We start from the raw sequence: 16,335 nt of genomic DNA on the forward strand, positions 1-16,335 counted from the left end.
ACTTTCCCCTTCGGCCTCTAGCACCCCGCATAGAGCCAAAGGCTGTCATGGCTCCACTTCAAGAGAGTTGTCTCTCCACTTCTCAACCCGAGGAGAAGAAACACAAACCCTCCATCAAAGTCAGGATGTTCTCGGCCATCAACAAAGGCTTTTGGAACACCTTAAAATGTTAATCTAACAAGTAACAATACTGAATTAAATATATACTATTGCATTCAATTAATTTCCATTGTACTTATTAACTCACTTGGTTAAGGGTATTTCAAAACAGATTATTCATGCTGCTTGAGTGGGAACCCTGGAAGGCATATTACACTGGATGGCCCTGTGTGGCTCAGTTGGTAGAGCATGACGCTTGCAACCTCAGCGTTATGGGTTTGATTCCCACAGGGGAACATGTATGCACTCACTACTGTAAATCGCTCTGGATAATATAATCTGCTAAATGACTCAAATGTAAATATGACACCAAAGACTGATTGCCACGAGAGCATTAGGAGGCTCTGAATGTGAAAGAAGTCGTTCACTAATCAGACGTTCAACAAATACGCAGTTTATTTATCAGTTTGCATTTGCTTCAGCATGGTCAATATTGAGAGAACACTGTAAATAAGGCTTACTTCAGTTGATTGAAAAACTATTGGTATTATATGGACCTCGAGGGGACCTGTAACATGATGCAACATGAGTTCTAGGACAAATACAAATGGAATATACCAGAAAAAAAAAAACGCTGACTGCAACATATGCACAGTAGCCTACATAAAAATTGCTGACATAGAATACGCAATAACACACAGACATGTCAAGTTCAGAGATCATTCTGAAAACAATGTATTGCCTGCCCTACTACATACTGTCAGAAGTAAAATCTCACTAGTGATATGGATTGTCTGACGAACACGAACATTAGATTAACTTGACTACTTCATTTTAAACTTCCTACAATTTGGGGAAAATAACCTCAAATTCTGACTACAGAGAGCTCAATCTGTGAGAGTCAATCCTCTGAGATTCATAGAAGGAAAGTTTTATATCAGATAAACAACTCACAGAATAGTAGGGTAATACATCACTGACATAGGTTTCTAGTCTAACTCACATAACTCAGCTGTGGTCTTAAAGCAATGAAGCCAGAACCCAGGATAGAGGGGCTGAGTGAATGTGGTCTGGACACTGTGGAGGAGGGTCATTGTGTCAGAGACACTGTAGAAGGACAGAGTGCCCGCCTGGTGATCCAGGTACACTCCTACTCTAGAGGACTGAGGGCGTGCCACTTCAGTCTTTACATTATTATGTCGGAAAAAGTAACCATTACTACAGCACTCTAAACTCCAGGACTTGTCATTGTGTCCAAATTGACAATCATCCGCAGGCCCAGATCGGCTGATGTCTTTATACGAAACGCCTGCATAAATCTTCCACCCACTCCACTCCACCTCCCAGTAACAGCGCCCAGACAGACCTTCCCTGCACAGCACCTGACACAATTGAGTGAATCTGTCTGGACGACTGGAGTAGGAGTAGCCTTTGCGCTTCAGTTTCACCTTTCTGTTCCGCTCAGACAGAAAGAGTTGTCTGTATAACGTGTTTGGGTCCAGGGTGAGCCGACATGAATCTGAGGGAAGAGAAATTAAGATATGATACGAGTCCCCCTCTTTACTTGTATCTCAGGGTTTGTGGTGAGTATCATTGAAAATACAACTGTTAGCAATTGGACTCACATTGTAAGAAGTCGGCTCTGGTCTTGGGCTCGGGTGGGTGTAGAACATCCACTAGATTCACTGAAATGCACATTCACGCACAGTGAAAGAGTGTTATGATTAGACAGTATAATGCAGTGTAGGCTAGAACTCCAATGTCATCAAAGTATGCAGATGGAACTCTACTTTCTAACCTACCTCTGGTGGAGATTCTGCACCATTCTCTCTTCAAGATGCCCTCCAGTTTCTCTCTCAGGTTAGACACAGCCTCACTCACATCCTCAAAGTACTGAAGAGGACGGACATCGATGGTGGGCAAGTCTGAAAATACACTGGGACTGGCGAGAGACTGATAACTCTGCAGAGAGAGAATTTATTTGTATGGATGTTTGACAGTCAAACTTCTGTGTGTGAACTAACAAATTCCTAAAATGAAGCACTTTGTAATTTACGAGAGACATAAGTCTAAGTCCGCTAGCTATATAAATAACATACTACTCACTACTTTAGCTAGCTACAAAGGCTTTGGTAAACCCACCCCAGAATAACGAGTTCCTTTTGCAATAACAGACGGATGGTCACTCAGTGAAGCTACCTCCAGGAAATGGATGTGATCCTCTGTGTGTGTCAGCTTCTCCAGCTCAATCTCTCTCCTCTTAAGCTCAGTGATCTCCTGCTCCAAACGCTCCATGAGGGCTTCAGCTTGACTCACAGCTGAATTCTCCTGGGCTACGATCAGCTCTTTCATCTCCGAGCGCCTTCTCTCAATGGAGTCAATCAACTCTGTAAAGATCCTCTCACTTTCTTCCACAGCTGCCTGTGCAGAGCGCTGTTAAAACACAAATGTAGACAAGCGATGGCTTCATGTTAAAAAGTCTATTCTCTTTCTCTGACTTGGAGCCTCAGAAGATTGTTATATCATATCATTGTGGTTCCTGAGATATCAAACGCTTCTCCAGGCGGTTTGGGATCATATGATCTGCCCAACACGACTGCAGCAAAGATGACATGGTTAATCTCCTCTGGTCAATACTCACGCTGAGAGACTCCACAGCCTGTTGCAGTTCCTTCAACTCTTTCTCCCTCTCCTGGACTCTCTGGTTGACCTTCTGCTGACTCGTCCCTATCTGCTTCTGTGCACAAAAAAAACACTTTATTGAGCTACATGGCATTGATGCGATTTGACATAATGCAAATCTGTCTCATATGCCTATCTACATGTGATGTTTTTTTGAACACAATAACTAAGATTAGCTCTGATTCTCACCTGTTTCTCAGTCTTTTCTGCAGTGATTGAGACTGTATCATGGCCTTTATGTTCATCCATGGTACACAGATAACAAATACACTGCTGATCGGTCCGGCAGAAAATCTCCATCAGTTTGTCATGATGAGAGCAGATATTGTCCTGTAATTGTGTTGTGGCTTTGACCAGCTTGTGCCTCATCAATGGAGCTACATTATAGTGAGGCTGGAGATGAGTCTCGCAGTAAGAGGCTAGACACACCAGACATGACTTGAGAGCTTTCTGTTTTCTCCCATTGCAGAAATCACATTCCACATCTCCAGGTCCAGCAAAGCACAGAGCAGGAGAAGTAGCCTGGAGCCCTGTCTTCTTCATGTTCCCGACCACCATGGCTAGCAGGCTATTCTTCATCAGAGCAGGCCTTGGAGAGAAGGTCTGTCTACACTGGGGACAGCTGTAGACACCCGTTGGATCATCCTTATCCCAGGAGTCCTCAATACAGTTGCTACAGTAACTGTGTCCACAGTTGATAGTGACCGGCTCTTTCAGTAAATCCAGGCAGATAGAGCAGCAGAACTGGCCCTGGTCCAGGAGAACTCCCTGCTCAGCCATTTCACCGATCACTCACAGACACACCCCGGCAGCAATGCTACATACAAACAAAACGTGAATTAATGAATTAATCTAGACAGCTAGACGTTTAAAATATATCCCAGTCCCCCAGTTGAACTAGTCTAATTCCAATTCAATAATATACATTTTACCAGTCGTGATTATCAATTCAAGATATGACAATTCAAATGTGGTTATTATTGTTGAATCGACTAGCAGCGAAGGATCAATCCGAGATCTGCAGGGGACAACATTATGCGCAACACAGGAAGTATGAATATCAGCATCCGGCTAATTCTTTTCTTCTTGAAATATTTGGCGGTTTGAAGAAGACATTAATCGAAGTTGGCATTCGTAATGTCGAGTAACTACATATGTATGGTGTACATGCTTTAATTTAATTACGTCAATTGTATTTGTATCATTTGTTGAAATTCGACGACGGTAACGTTAGTTACTATCGCTAGCTATGTTCGCTTTCTGCCCAACTAACGTTAGCTAGCTAGACAATTTAGTTGGCTACCACTAATTTATTTGCAGCGTATGTTTCAGTCTTCTGCTAGCTAGCAGTTAACTTTTAGATCTCAAAACTGTCAGCTTGCTGGAAGAATGTCGACTCTTCAGAGAACGAACGGCAAATATCTGTGGTGGTCTCTTGTGGGTCTTGGATTTCAACCCGAAGTCGCAGCATCATCAGGAGCCAGCAAAGCCAATGTCAAACACATCATTCTTGGACCGTAAGTACTGACTGTTGTGGTAACAGCTAACGTTAACAGTTAGCGTTGACAGTATCAACATCAGTCTTGCAACCCTGCTTCAATCCAGTGAGACAAATTGGCGATGTCATGACAATAAATAAAATAATAGGCAGAGGTAGAACGACTCCATTCTCTCAGGTCAGTCAAAAGCCTGTTGACACCAGTTTTTCTCACCAACAGCAATATGTTTGACAAACCAAACAAGGACGCATTCTACATAGTTACCCATTTCCTGTTAGAAAAACTCAACCCTGCACGCTTCCACGATGCATACAGGTATGATGGTCCCATTCCCGGCTTGTTTCTCTTCACACATTTGTCATTTTTTTTTGCAATCATGTAAAATGCTTGGTCTTGTATGCAGACATTGCTGGCCGGTGTTGGACCACAAAGCAGATGCGGAATTCCGTAAGATGACCTGTGCTTGGCTGCGAGATCTAATGGTAAGGATTTGACATGTCTTCTTTCAGATGTACATGATTTGATCTGCTTCTTGCAGCAGACGGATACTGTCTGGTCAATAGGTCTAATGTGTTTGAACTTGATCTGTGCTTTCAGGATGAGCAGGGGAGCACAGTTCCCAAAGTGGTGGCGTCACTATTCCTCTCGCCTGGTGGACCCAAGTTCGTCAACCTTATGCTCCATCTAGCCAATCATGTCATGTTGCATGAGATGAAGACATTTTCAACAGGTAGTAAGACCTATACAGTGCATTCGGAAAGTGTTCAGACCTTGACTTTTCCACATTTTGTTACGTTATTGCCGTATTCTAAAATGGATTAAATCGTTTTCCCCCCTCAAGCTACACACAATAACCTGTTTTTGCTTTGTCATGGGGTTATCACATTTACACTGACTAGCCCAAGGTTTGGACTTGTGATGCTGTTTTCACACAAGCAGATTTTGACCAATCAGAGCTTTTCACGGCTATCTTTTTCAGAGGCCAATTAATGAAAAGAAAAATGGTAGAATTGGGCTGCCTGTCTAAACGTAGGGCGGCAGGTAGCCTAGTGGTTAGCCCTTTGGGTCAGTAACCGAAAGGTTGCAAGATAAAAATCTGTCATTCTGCCCCTGAACAAGGCAGTAAACCCACTGTTCCTAGGCCGTCATTGAAATTAAGAATTTGTTCTTAACTGACTTGCCTAGTTAAATAAAGGTCAAATAAAAAGGCAGACTCCATAGCTTTTCATCTCCCTGTGAATTGCAACTGTTTGTCTGGAGTTGTTTGTCAAAAAACAGGTTCCCAGACAAACTTTTTATGCGCATGAAGTACATGTCAGATAAAGTGTCACGACAGGCCTGATGGAAACAGCTAATTTGTTGGGTAACTCTCCAAATGTCGACAAAACAAAATATGCTAGAGAAGGTGGGGTGTTTGTGTCTATAACATTATGTGAGAAATAGCGGTGGAAATGCTTTTATGCACAAATATTGGTATAATAACGATTATATTGAGGTAAACTTGGAGTCACGCGATGACATGCTGTGTGGTCCTCCCACTACGACTCGGGAAGACATGCAGTTTATTAGGCTACAGATGAAATAAATGATGAGCTTCACAGGGTGGTGAAAGTGCAAGGTGATGAGCTTGATGCTCCTTTCCAATAAATATCCAGGGTCTGATTCTGGTGACATGGTGATTGATGCTTGGCTGCTGTTTGACAAATTCAGTAATCTTGCTCTTTTGTCCATAATACTCTCATGTAGACTATACATGCATTGTATCTGCAAGCTATTGGTTAGAGCGCACGTGCCATTAACAGTGGGCATATTCGCTTTATAACGCACATTTTGTTTTGTGACAAAACCATCAGTAGAGTTAAATGTGACGCAAACCAATTTAACTTGGATTATTTTTTGGTACATGGGGATTTAACTGCAGTTATTTTATGTGCACTACGTCATCACGCACATATTTTTTTTATTTTTGTATCCACAAGAAGTACTTTTGATGGAAACATCACTGGTGGGAAAATTGGCATATTTTACAATAATCACTTTGTCAACAATTGGATGGAAACCTAGCTAGTGGGTATGTTCAGTCTGCCCAATTCTGATATCAGATGAGCTCTGGAAAAAAGAGAACTGATATGAAAAGGTCTGTGGTTGGTCAAAGACCGATTTAGTGAAAAAAGATATTAGAATTGGGCTGCCTGTGTGAACGCAGCCAATGTGTGTTAGATGGCACGTGGGTCCCAGAGGCAGCGGCAGCCCCTGCCTCTTCTGTGGAAATGGCGCTGAAGCGGTTTCAGCTGGTCAAGACCAGATTCCTGAGAGGAGCTGTGGAACAGGACTGGATGCTGCAGGAGTACCAGAGACGGGCCCAGTAAGTCATGGCAACTACAGAAACCACATGCATTGGATGTGTTTGTAGATACACTGATTTTTTTTCTGGATGTTTACAATGCCTAGAAAGGTGTCAAATTTTTGTTGAGACCAATTCGGTTGGATAAAAAATAAATGTTAAAAGAATGTCATTGGTTAGATGTGTCGTGATTCTGGCTAATTAGCACAGGTGCAAATGATGAGCAGGTAATCATCAAGCCACCCTTTTAAAACAGGTGGTCAAAGAGGTTTGGAGTTTGTGTGCCCTGAGGTGAATGTCTTGCCTTTGCCAGTAAACTGTTGGTTCTTTTCAAATGTGCCTTGTTTTGCCATTCTACATCTGTTCTCTCTTGTAGGTCTCAAGTGAAGTCTTTGAGAGATTGGAGGGCTGAAGATGCAAAGTATGATGATTTGCACAAGTATGTATGAGTCGCCATCTACCCGTTTTGAAGTATTTTTTGGGGGGGCTGTAGTTGAGATGTAAAAAATTTTTTGTATCAAACATTATACACGAAGTGCTAATAATCAATGGCAGCTGGTGAAATGTAATTTATTTCCGTTGCGCAGGCGTCACAAGAAAGTTGAACAGGAGGGAACCCCTCAAGCTGACAAGATTCAGAAGGTTTTCCTTCATTTTATAAATGACTTATAGTTTGTATAACATTATTAGAAATGGACATTCATAACATTTCTATCTGCAATAGTCTGACCATTTCACCTCTGAACACACCCCAGGTGCGCTCCTTGTGGTCGTCCATGGACGGAGTGCTGTCCACCCTGGAGGAGGAGCGGCGGGTGGTGGAGAGTGTCATCAGGGGAGATGTGGACCAGTACACCCTGGACGGGACGGACCTTGCCCTCAAAATCCCCCGGGTTCTGCTAGAGCGGATAGAGCAGTTATCCCACCTGGTGAGATGCGCATAAATGCCTTTTTAGCTTAGCGGGTGATGGTGCATTTGGAACCTAGCCCATATGTCAGTGCAATGTTTCCCAAACCTCTAAAGTAACCCCAGCTGTTCCACATATTTGATATGTTCCAGAGCTAGCACAACCCATGAAACTAATGAATGGTGATTAGTTAACTGATTGAATCAGGTATGCTAGTACTGGAAATGCTACAAATAAGTGGAACTTTCTGAGTGCTCTGGGTACTGCTCTAGTGTTTATCACTATGTAAGTTCTGTGTGTTCGCCAGTCGAGTGTGGGCAGTGTTTACGAGGCAGGCCAGCTGAACATCCTCCGCATGCTGGAGCTGCTCCACCAGGCTCTGGTCCTCCTATGGGAGGAAAGGACCCGGGTGGCAGGACACACCCCCATCGCCCAGCTCCACCCTTTGCACCTGCAGGAGAGGAACCTACAGATGGCCCGCGCCATGGAGGATCTCCGAGTCATGAGGTGGGCTACAAACTGCTACCGCAGAGGCTTGCTTGTTGGGGAACTGCTACCCAGTTTATGTATTACTGTTTGAATTGCATAGCAGCATTTAACATGTTTTTAATTCGTTGTCTTTTAACACAAGACGGCAGCAATTTAAATCTGTCTTGGACAGTAGTAATAGCTATTTTAAACTGTCAGGCTCTGTTATCTCTGGCGTCACTGCATCCCACTGTCTTTGTCATTCCAGGAAGAGGATTTCAAAGGAAGACATTCCTGAGGTGAAGAGCCTCATCAGAAAGTTGGAGGCGGAGTGGGACCGGAAGTGGGCGGACTGTTTGAAATGCACGCCGCTGACCTCGTTCCTCAACGAGGATCCTGTAAGTGCCTTTTCTGGTTTGTGACATGGATGTATTAAAATGGCTTTGTCCAGCAACAGCCCCTACTCCCTAGGCCAGGGCTATTCAAATCTGACTGAGGGCTGTACTCTCTCTCTCTCTCTCCCTTTAGGCCCTGGACTTTCTGTTCCCCATGGCTCCTCTGTCCTTTGAGCCGGCCACCGACGCCAGCTTCAAGTCCAGCATCTTCTCTCAGTATCCGGCCAAGCTACCCGGTGAGTAAAGCAAAACAAAACATTTCCACTTCTAAGTTGCGTTTATTGTTTAACTGAATATTTTAACTAGTGGTACCTTGTGGTGGTTTCATAACTTAGAATTTCCTGAGGAGAAGCCTGTGGCGACTGACTCTGTTCCAATGGAGACCGTCACCACAATGGATTATACCCTCAAAAGGTATGTTAATACTCTGCTTGCCTTGCATTCATTGCTAATAGGAAACTAGTATTCTGATTCCTCTGTTGTTGGGAGGCAGATACCTGGTCAGTCCTGAGCTGTGCTCTGTCCGTCACAAGCCCTCCCTATAGCATACCTGCTCTCTGATGACCGGGGCGAGTTGAATGAAATCGCAACGGACAGATACGGAGCAGACAACCGTTATCCAGTCTTGTTTTTTCTAACCATATCTCCAACATCATTTGATCTACAGAATGTCTTTAACAGGTCTTTTTTAAATTTTTATAAACAGCCTCTGCCATCCAGCTGTTGAGACGATTGCATCTCTTCCTAGTGTGGACATTTTCCCACTGACTCCCCTCCCTGCACTTTGTGAATCTCCTCCGGCTGTCCCTGCCAAAGCGCCCTCACCAAGCCCCCTGCCGGTAGGTGATGTGCAACAAGCATCCTAATTGGCTTTAAAAAATATATATATTTTTTTTTACGGCTTTGTTTTAGCTAATTCAATGTTTATAAATCTGCTTTTTAAGATTTAAAGGCTTTTGGCCTTTTAGTCACCCTTGAATACCAATATGTCCCTAATTTATGTACATGTTTAATCACCTATGTGACCGTTCTGTTTCCTTATAGGCCAGTGTAATGAAGACTCCTCGTGTGTCTGCAGTGAAGAAAAAGGCTCAGATCCTTCACTCTGAGTTTGACAACTTAGCAAATCAGGTACAGTTTCCATACGGGGGGGGGGGGGGGTTGATGGGAGGCAGATACCTGGTCAGTCCTGAGCTGTGCTCTGACCGTCGCTAGCTCTCCCTATAGAATACCTGCTCTCTGATGACCGGGGCGAGTTGAGTGAAATCGCAACGGACAGATACGGAGTAGACAATCCTTACCTGCATCAGGGGTTGGAACTGGTTTTGGGAACAGAGGAGAATATATAATTCAGGGAAGTTAGGATGCTGATAATGGCCTAAACCATTCCAATTCACATGTCATGATTCTCAGCGCTTCAAGCCAAGCCCCCTCCATGTTCACCCCTCTTTCACTCTATCCACACCTGTCAAATCTGTCACATCACACGCCTGCACTTAACTGTCCATCAAGCATGTAAACAACTAGCTTACATATTCCATAGCAAGCTGCTCTGTCCACGCTAATTGGTAGCGTTAATGAATTGGCTAAATGTAAAAACGTGATTTTTAAATGGTAAAAAATAACTATTTGAACCATTTACTTATTTGGGGTTCGAACCGGTTCAGAACTGTATAATGCTGGTCGGAACACTGGAACGGAACTAAATAAATAAGGGTTCTGGTCGGCACCATTGGAAAATTAGTGATCTAACCCCTCGTCTGCGTATGACTGGTATTGTCTGTACCATGTTGCTTAACATGCTATGCATGCATGGCGCATTTTCAATTCCTTACTGTTTGTGCGTTTTTAGTTTGCGGAGGCAGTGACCACCAGCCCTGGCAACATAAGTTTACAAGGACTTGAGCTGGGAGACCTACTCGATACTCTTGGCGAAGACCCTTTCTCCACCAGGAAGCAGATTCCACGCACCCCAGAGAGTTTGAGTGAGTATTGGACCTTTATTTTATGTATTTTGAAAGGCAGAATGTTCTCTTGAATTTTGCCTTTTGTTGGCCAGAGGAGCAATCTTACATTTTTTCCATCTCAGTTTTGGATGTGAAGAGTTCCTGGCGAAGGGCGGTGGAGGAAGGGGAGGCTCAGAAGGCCTGCCTGTCTGCTACGTTTGACTGTGACAATATCCTCGGGTCCCTCATGCCCCTCAGCGAGGTACATGAGGCCTCCCTTGGCCACAACTTTCCCTCCCTGAGCTCAAGCCTGGATCCCACCAATGGGTGCAGTACTGCAGCCCCCCAGCAGGCTTCCCTCATGTCCACCCTGTCCTGGGACTCCTCCAACATGGAGGCCCTCAATAGCCTGAGCAACAGCGACGTGGTCCAGTTCAGCGTCAACCAAGAGGTGTTCCCCGAGCAGTTCAGTATTGATCAGGAGACACTTCCCGAGCTGCCAGGCAACGACAGCAGCCTCCTGACCTCCATTAACTCCAGGGACATATCCAACACTGAGGAGGAAGAGCTGCTGCTCCTCCCCCACATCCCCGATCTCCTCCCCACAGAGACTGAGCCAGCCCTGCTGGACGCACGCAGGCGTTTGGACAAGATTCAGCAGGCTTTTGGAGAGGCCTCCTTCATGGACCACCGCCAGGGGGCGCCAGAGCCCTCTCCCTCACAGCATGATGAGAGGAGCCTGCACGCCAGAGACTGGCTGATGGCAGCAACACTGGAGACTGCAGCCACAGTGGAAGTGACGGACAAGGTCTTTTCCCTGGATCTGGACACTCTAGAGAGCCCCTCACCGCCAAGAACAGGGCAGTATAACCTCCCGAAATTGTTCACATTTTCCCCCATAGATGACCTGTAGTGTCTCCACATGATGTATTTTCATAGCAGTCTTCTAGTATCTTACTTTTTCACAATTAAGGCTAACTAATTTTAATGCACATGCAATTCAAATATTTGTACATATGTGTGCCAATCTAACATGGTCTGTTTTTCCTATAGAAACAAGTTTTACATTTAAAAAAATGTCTAAAATGACATATGATGGGTGAGAATAAACATGAATTGTATATTGTTGAATGAATTAAATTGTTACCAATGTCAATCAGGGTTAATATTTTTGGGGATTCAGTTCCTGGGCTTGTAAAGGCCTTGTGTACACTTGCATGTCGTTATTGGGTGTTCAATCCATCTAAACTACACTGATGCAACAATTTCAAAGATTTTACCGAGTTACAGTTCATAATGCATTTTTTTCAATTGGCTGATTTCCTTAAGCCCTAATCTATGGATTTCACATAACTGGGACACAGACATGCCTCAGTTGGTCAGATACAAAAAAAATAATAATGGGGGTGTGGATCAGAAACAACTAGTATCTGGTGTGACCACCATTTTCCTCATGCAGCACGACACATCTCCTTCGCATAGAGTTGATCAGGCTGTTAAATGTGGCCTGTGGAATGTTGTCCCACTCCTCTTCAATGGCTGTGCGAAGTTTCTGGATATTGGAGTGAACTGGAACATGCTGTCATACATGTCCCAAACATGCTCAATGGCTGACATGTCTGGTTAGTATGCAGGCCATGGAAGAACTGGGACATTTTCAGCTTCCAGGAATTGTGTACAGATCCTTGCGACATGGAGCTGTGCATTATCATACTGAAAAATGAGGTGATGGTGGCGGATGAACAGCACGACAATGGGCCTCAGGATCTCGTCGAGGTATTTCTGCATTCAAATTCTGGTCGATAAAATGCAATTGTGTTTGTTGTCCGTAGCTTGTACCTGCCCATCATGGGGCACTCTGTTCACAAAGTTGACATCAGCAAACCGCTCGCCCACAAGTCATACACGCTGTCTGCCTGGTACAGTTGAAACTGGGATTAATCATTGAAGAGCACACTTCTTCAGTATGCCAGTGAGCATACTGTTGTTAAAAAAAAAGTACAATTTAAGTTTTTGGGGGGATATCTGTACTTCAGAATTTATTTTTGACTACTTTTGCTTCACTACGTTCCTAAAAAAATGTACTTTTTACTCCATACATTGTCCCTGACACCCAAAGGTACTTGTTACATTTTGAATGCTTAGCAGGACAGGAAAATGGTCCAATTCACAAAAGAACATCCTTAGTCATCCCTACTGACTCTGATCTGGTGGACCTATTAAACACATGCTTTGTTTATAAATTATGTTGGTGTGTGTCCCTGGCTATGCAGCAATTTAAGAACACACTTTAAGAACATGCTTAATACACTGAACAAAAATATAAACACATGTAAGGTGTTGGTTTCATAAGCTGAAATAGATAACAGAATTTTTCCTTTCGAACAAAAAAAAATTTCTCTCATTTTGTGTACAAATTTGTGTAACTGGGATGTGAGCAGTTCTTCGCCAAGATAATCCATCCACCTGACAGGTGGGGCATATCAAGAAGCTGACAGGAACAGCTGCACCTTGTGCTGTGGACAATAAAAGGCCACTCTAAAATGTGCAGTTTTGTCACACAACACAATGCCACAGATGTGCCATTGGCGTGCTGACTGCAGGAATGTCCACCAGAACTGTTGCCAGAGAATTTAATGTTAATTTCTCTATCTTAAGCCTCCTCCAATGTCGTTTTAGAGAATTTGGCAGTACGTCCAATCGGCCTCACAACCACAGACCACATGTAACTACACCAGCCCAGGACCTCCACGTCCGGCTTCTTCACCTGCGGGATCGTCTGAGACCAGCAACCTGGACACGTGATGAAACTGTGGGTTTGCACAACTGAAGAATTCTGGCACAAACTGTCTGAAGCTGTTTCAGGAAAACTCATCTGTGTGCTAGTCGTCCTCACCAGGGTCTTGACCTGACTACAGTTCCGTGTCATAACTGACTTTAGTGGGCAAATGCTCACCTTCGATGGAGAAGTGTGTTTACAGATTAATCCCGGTTTCAACTGTATCGGGCAGATGGTGTGGGCGAGCGATTTGCTGATGTTAAAGATGTCAACATAGTGCCCCATGGTAGCAGTGGGGATACGGGCAGGCATAAGCTACGGACAACGAACGCAATTGCATTTTATAGAGATCCTGAGGCCCAGTGTCGCAAGGATCTGTACACAATTCTTGAAAGCTGAAGATATCCCAGTTTTTCCTTGGCCTGCATACTCACCAGACATGTCACCCATTGCGCATGTTTGGGATGCTCTGGGTTGACGGGTACAACAGCGTGTTGCAGTTCCTGCCAATTTAACAGCAACTTCGCACAGCCATTGAAGAGGAGTGGGACAACATTCCACCGGCTACAATCAACAGCCTGATCAACACTATGCAAAGGAGATGTATCCTGCTGCATGAGGCAAGTAGTGGTCACACTAGATATGGACTGGTTTTCTGATCCACGCCCTTACTTTGTTGTTGTTGAGGTATCTGTGAACAAGTCTTGTTCAACAAGAGATGCATATCTGTATTCCCAGTCAAGTGAAATCCATAGATTAGGGCCTAATGAATTTATTTTAATTGACTGATTTCCTTATATGAACTGTACTCAGTAAAATCTTTGAAATTGTTGCATGTTGCGTTTATATTTTTGTTCAGTGTATAAGGAATTTGAAATTAATTTTTTGACACTTAAATATATACTGTTCAAAAAAATAAAGGGAACACTTAAACAACACAATGTAACTCCAAGTCAATCACACTTCTGTGAAATCAAACTCTCCACTTAGGAAGCAACACTGATTGACAATAAATTTCACATGCTGTTGTGCAAATGGAATAGACAACAGGTGGAAATTATAGGCAATTAGCAAGACACCCCCAATAAAGGAGTGGTTCTGCACAGACCACTTCTCAGTTCCTATGCTTCCTGGCTGATGTTTTGGTCACTTTTGAATGCTGGCGGTGCTTTCACTCTAGTGGTAGCATGAGACGGAGTCTACAACCCACACAAGTGGCTCAGGTAGTGCAGCTCATCCAGGATGGCACATCAATGCGAGCTGTGGCAAGAAGGTTTGCTGTGTCTGTCAGCGTAGTGTCCAGAGCATGGAGGCGCTACCAGGAGACGTGGAGGAGGCCAAAAGGAGGGCAACAACCCAGCAGCAGGACCGCTACCTCCGCCTTTGTGCAAGGAAGAGCAGGAGGAGCACTGCCAGAGCCCTGCAAAATGACCTCCAGCAGGCCACAAATGTGCATGTGTCTGCTCAAACGGTCAGAAACAGACTCCATGAGGGTGGTATGAGGGCCCGACGTCCACAGGTGGGGGTTGTGCTTACAGCCCAACACCGTGCAGGACGTTTGGCATTTGCCAGAGAACACCAAGATTGGCAAATTCACCACTGGCGCCCTGTGCTCTTCACAGATGAAAGCAGGTTCACACTGAGCACGTGACAGTCTGGAGACGCCATGGAGAACATTCTGCTGTCTGCAACATCCTCCAGCATGACCGGTTTGGCGGTGGGTCAGTCATGGTGTGGGGTGGCATTTCTTTGGGGGGCCACACAGCCCTCCATGTGCTCGCCAGAGGTAGCCTGACTGCCATTAGGTACCGAGATGAGATCCTCAGACCCCTTGTGAGTCCAAATGGTGGTGCGGTTGGCCCTGGGTTCCTCCTAATGCAAGACAATGCTAGACCTCATGTGGCTGGAGTGTGTCAGCAGTTCCTGCAAGAGGAAGGCATTGATGCTATGGACTGGCCCGCCCGTTCCCCAGACCTGAATCCAATTGAGCACATCTGGGACATCATGTCTCACTCCATCCACCAACGCCACGTTGCACCACAGACTGTCCAGGAGTTGGTGAATGCTTTAGTCCAGGTCTGGGAGGAGATCCCTCAGGAGACCATCCGCCACCTCATCAGGAGCATGCCCAGGCGTTGTAGGGAGGTCATACAGGCACGTGGAGGCCACACACACTACTGAGCCTCATTTTGACTTGTTTTAAGGACATTACATCAAAGTTGGATCAGCCTGTAGTGTGGTTTTCCACTTTAATTTTGAGTGTGACTCCAAATCCAGACCTCCATGGGTTGATAAATTGGATTTTCATTGATTATTTTTGTGTGATTTTGTTGTCAGCACATTCAACTATGTAAAGAAAAAAGTATTTAATAAGATTATTTCATTCATTCAGATCTAGGATGTGTTATTTTAGTGTTCCCTTTATTTTTTTGAGCAGTGTATTTTAGCATTTACATACACTTAAAACCAAATACTACTTGAGTAAAATCAAAAAGTATTTTACTGGATAACTTTCAGTTTTCATTTTCTGTTAAGGTATCTTTAGTTTTAGTATGACAATTGGATACTTTTTTCACCATTGGGTGAGCATTTGCCCACTGAATTCAGTTGCATGGCAGAACTGCAGTCAGGTCAAGACCCTGGCGAGGACGACGACCAAGCAGATGAGCTTCCAGTTGGAGGTACTGCCAAATTCTCTAAAACGACGGCTTATGTTAGAGAAATTAACATTAAATTCTCTGCCAATAGCTCCGGTGGACATTACTGCAGTCAGCATGCCAATTGCACGCTCTGTCAACTTGAGACATCTGTGACAGTATTTGATGACAACTGCACATTTTAGAGTGGCATTTTATTGTCTCCAGCACAAGGTGCACCTGTGTAATGATCATGTTGTTTAATCAGCTTCTTAATATGCCCCCTGTCAATTGGATGATTATCTTCGCAAAGGAGAAATGCTCACTAACAGGGATATAAACAAATTTGTGTCCAAAATTTGAGAGAAATTTGTTTTTTGTGCGTATGGAACATTTCTGGATCTCTTATTTCAGCTCATGAAACATGGGACCAACACTTTACGTGTTCTGTTTATATGTCTGTTCAGTATAATTCGGTCCCATTTTTCTAGCGATTGGGGAATGTATAAAAGTGAAATATTTCAGCTTCTTAAAGGTTTAAGGGTCTCATCAGTAAGAACATTTAGCCATAGGAAACTA

The 16,335-nt window shown here is 44.1% G+C and overlaps 2 protein-coding genes and 2 non-coding genes across 6 annotated transcripts; 3 read left to right on the top strand and 1 right to left on the bottom strand.

Annotated features, from left to right (window-relative positions):
• Positions 1-537: 537 nt before the first annotated feature.
• On the bottom strand, positions 538-3,821 carry LOC106608645 (tripartite motif-containing protein 16). 3 transcript variants are annotated; one of them, XM_014206723.3, is made up of 7 exons: positions 3,707-3,821; positions 2,971-3,598; positions 2,741-2,836; positions 2,242-2,532; positions 1,902-2,061; positions 1,725-1,784; positions 538-1,618 (listed from the first exon to the last, which is right to left on the bottom strand). In XM_014206723.3, the coding sequence occupies exons 2-7, from the start codon at positions 3,559-3,561 to the stop codon at positions 1,089-1,091; spliced, it is 1,728 nt and encodes a 575-aa protein (XP_014062198.1). In that variant the 5' UTR covers positions 3,562-3,598; positions 3,707-3,821; the 3' UTR covers positions 538-1,088. The 3 variants fall into 3 exon arrangements, with proteins under 3 accessions (XP_014062198.1, XP_014062197.1, XP_014062199.1); XM_014206722.3 differs by having other exon boundaries at positions 3,714-3,818; XM_014206724.3 differs by having other exon boundaries at positions 2,299-2,532; positions 2,971-3,807.
• A 62-nt stretch (positions 3,822-3,883) lies between these two features.
• fa29a (FAM29A) lies at positions 3,884-11,497 on the top strand. The gene is given in 16 exon segments (NM_001173683.1): positions 3,884-4,298; positions 4,500-4,595; positions 4,684-4,762; positions 4,878-5,010; positions 6,501-6,645; positions 7,001-7,063; positions 7,212-7,266; positions 7,380-7,553; positions 7,840-8,039; positions 8,269-8,398; positions 8,529-8,631; positions 8,731-8,809; positions 9,102-9,234; positions 9,440-9,526; positions 10,248-10,380; positions 10,485-11,497. Coding segments are annotated over 16 exon segments (2,508 nt in total). The 5' UTR covers positions 3,884-4,170; the 3' UTR covers positions 11,255-11,497.
• Positions 8,879-9,009, top strand: LOC123743882 (small Cajal body-specific RNA 8). Its single transcript, XR_006770734.1, has one exon.
• LOC123743883 (small Cajal body-specific RNA 8) lies at positions 9,561-9,691 on the top strand. The gene has a single exon (XR_006770735.2).
• Positions 11,498-16,335: the final 4,838 nt, after the last annotated feature.

This window comes from Salmo salar, chromosome 07, assembly GCF_965601325.2.
Source record: "Salmo salar chromosome 07, fSalSal1, whole genome shotgun sequence".
In the NCBI taxonomy this organism is placed as follows: Eukaryota; Metazoa; Chordata; class Actinopteri; order Salmoniformes; family Salmonidae; genus Salmo; species Salmo salar.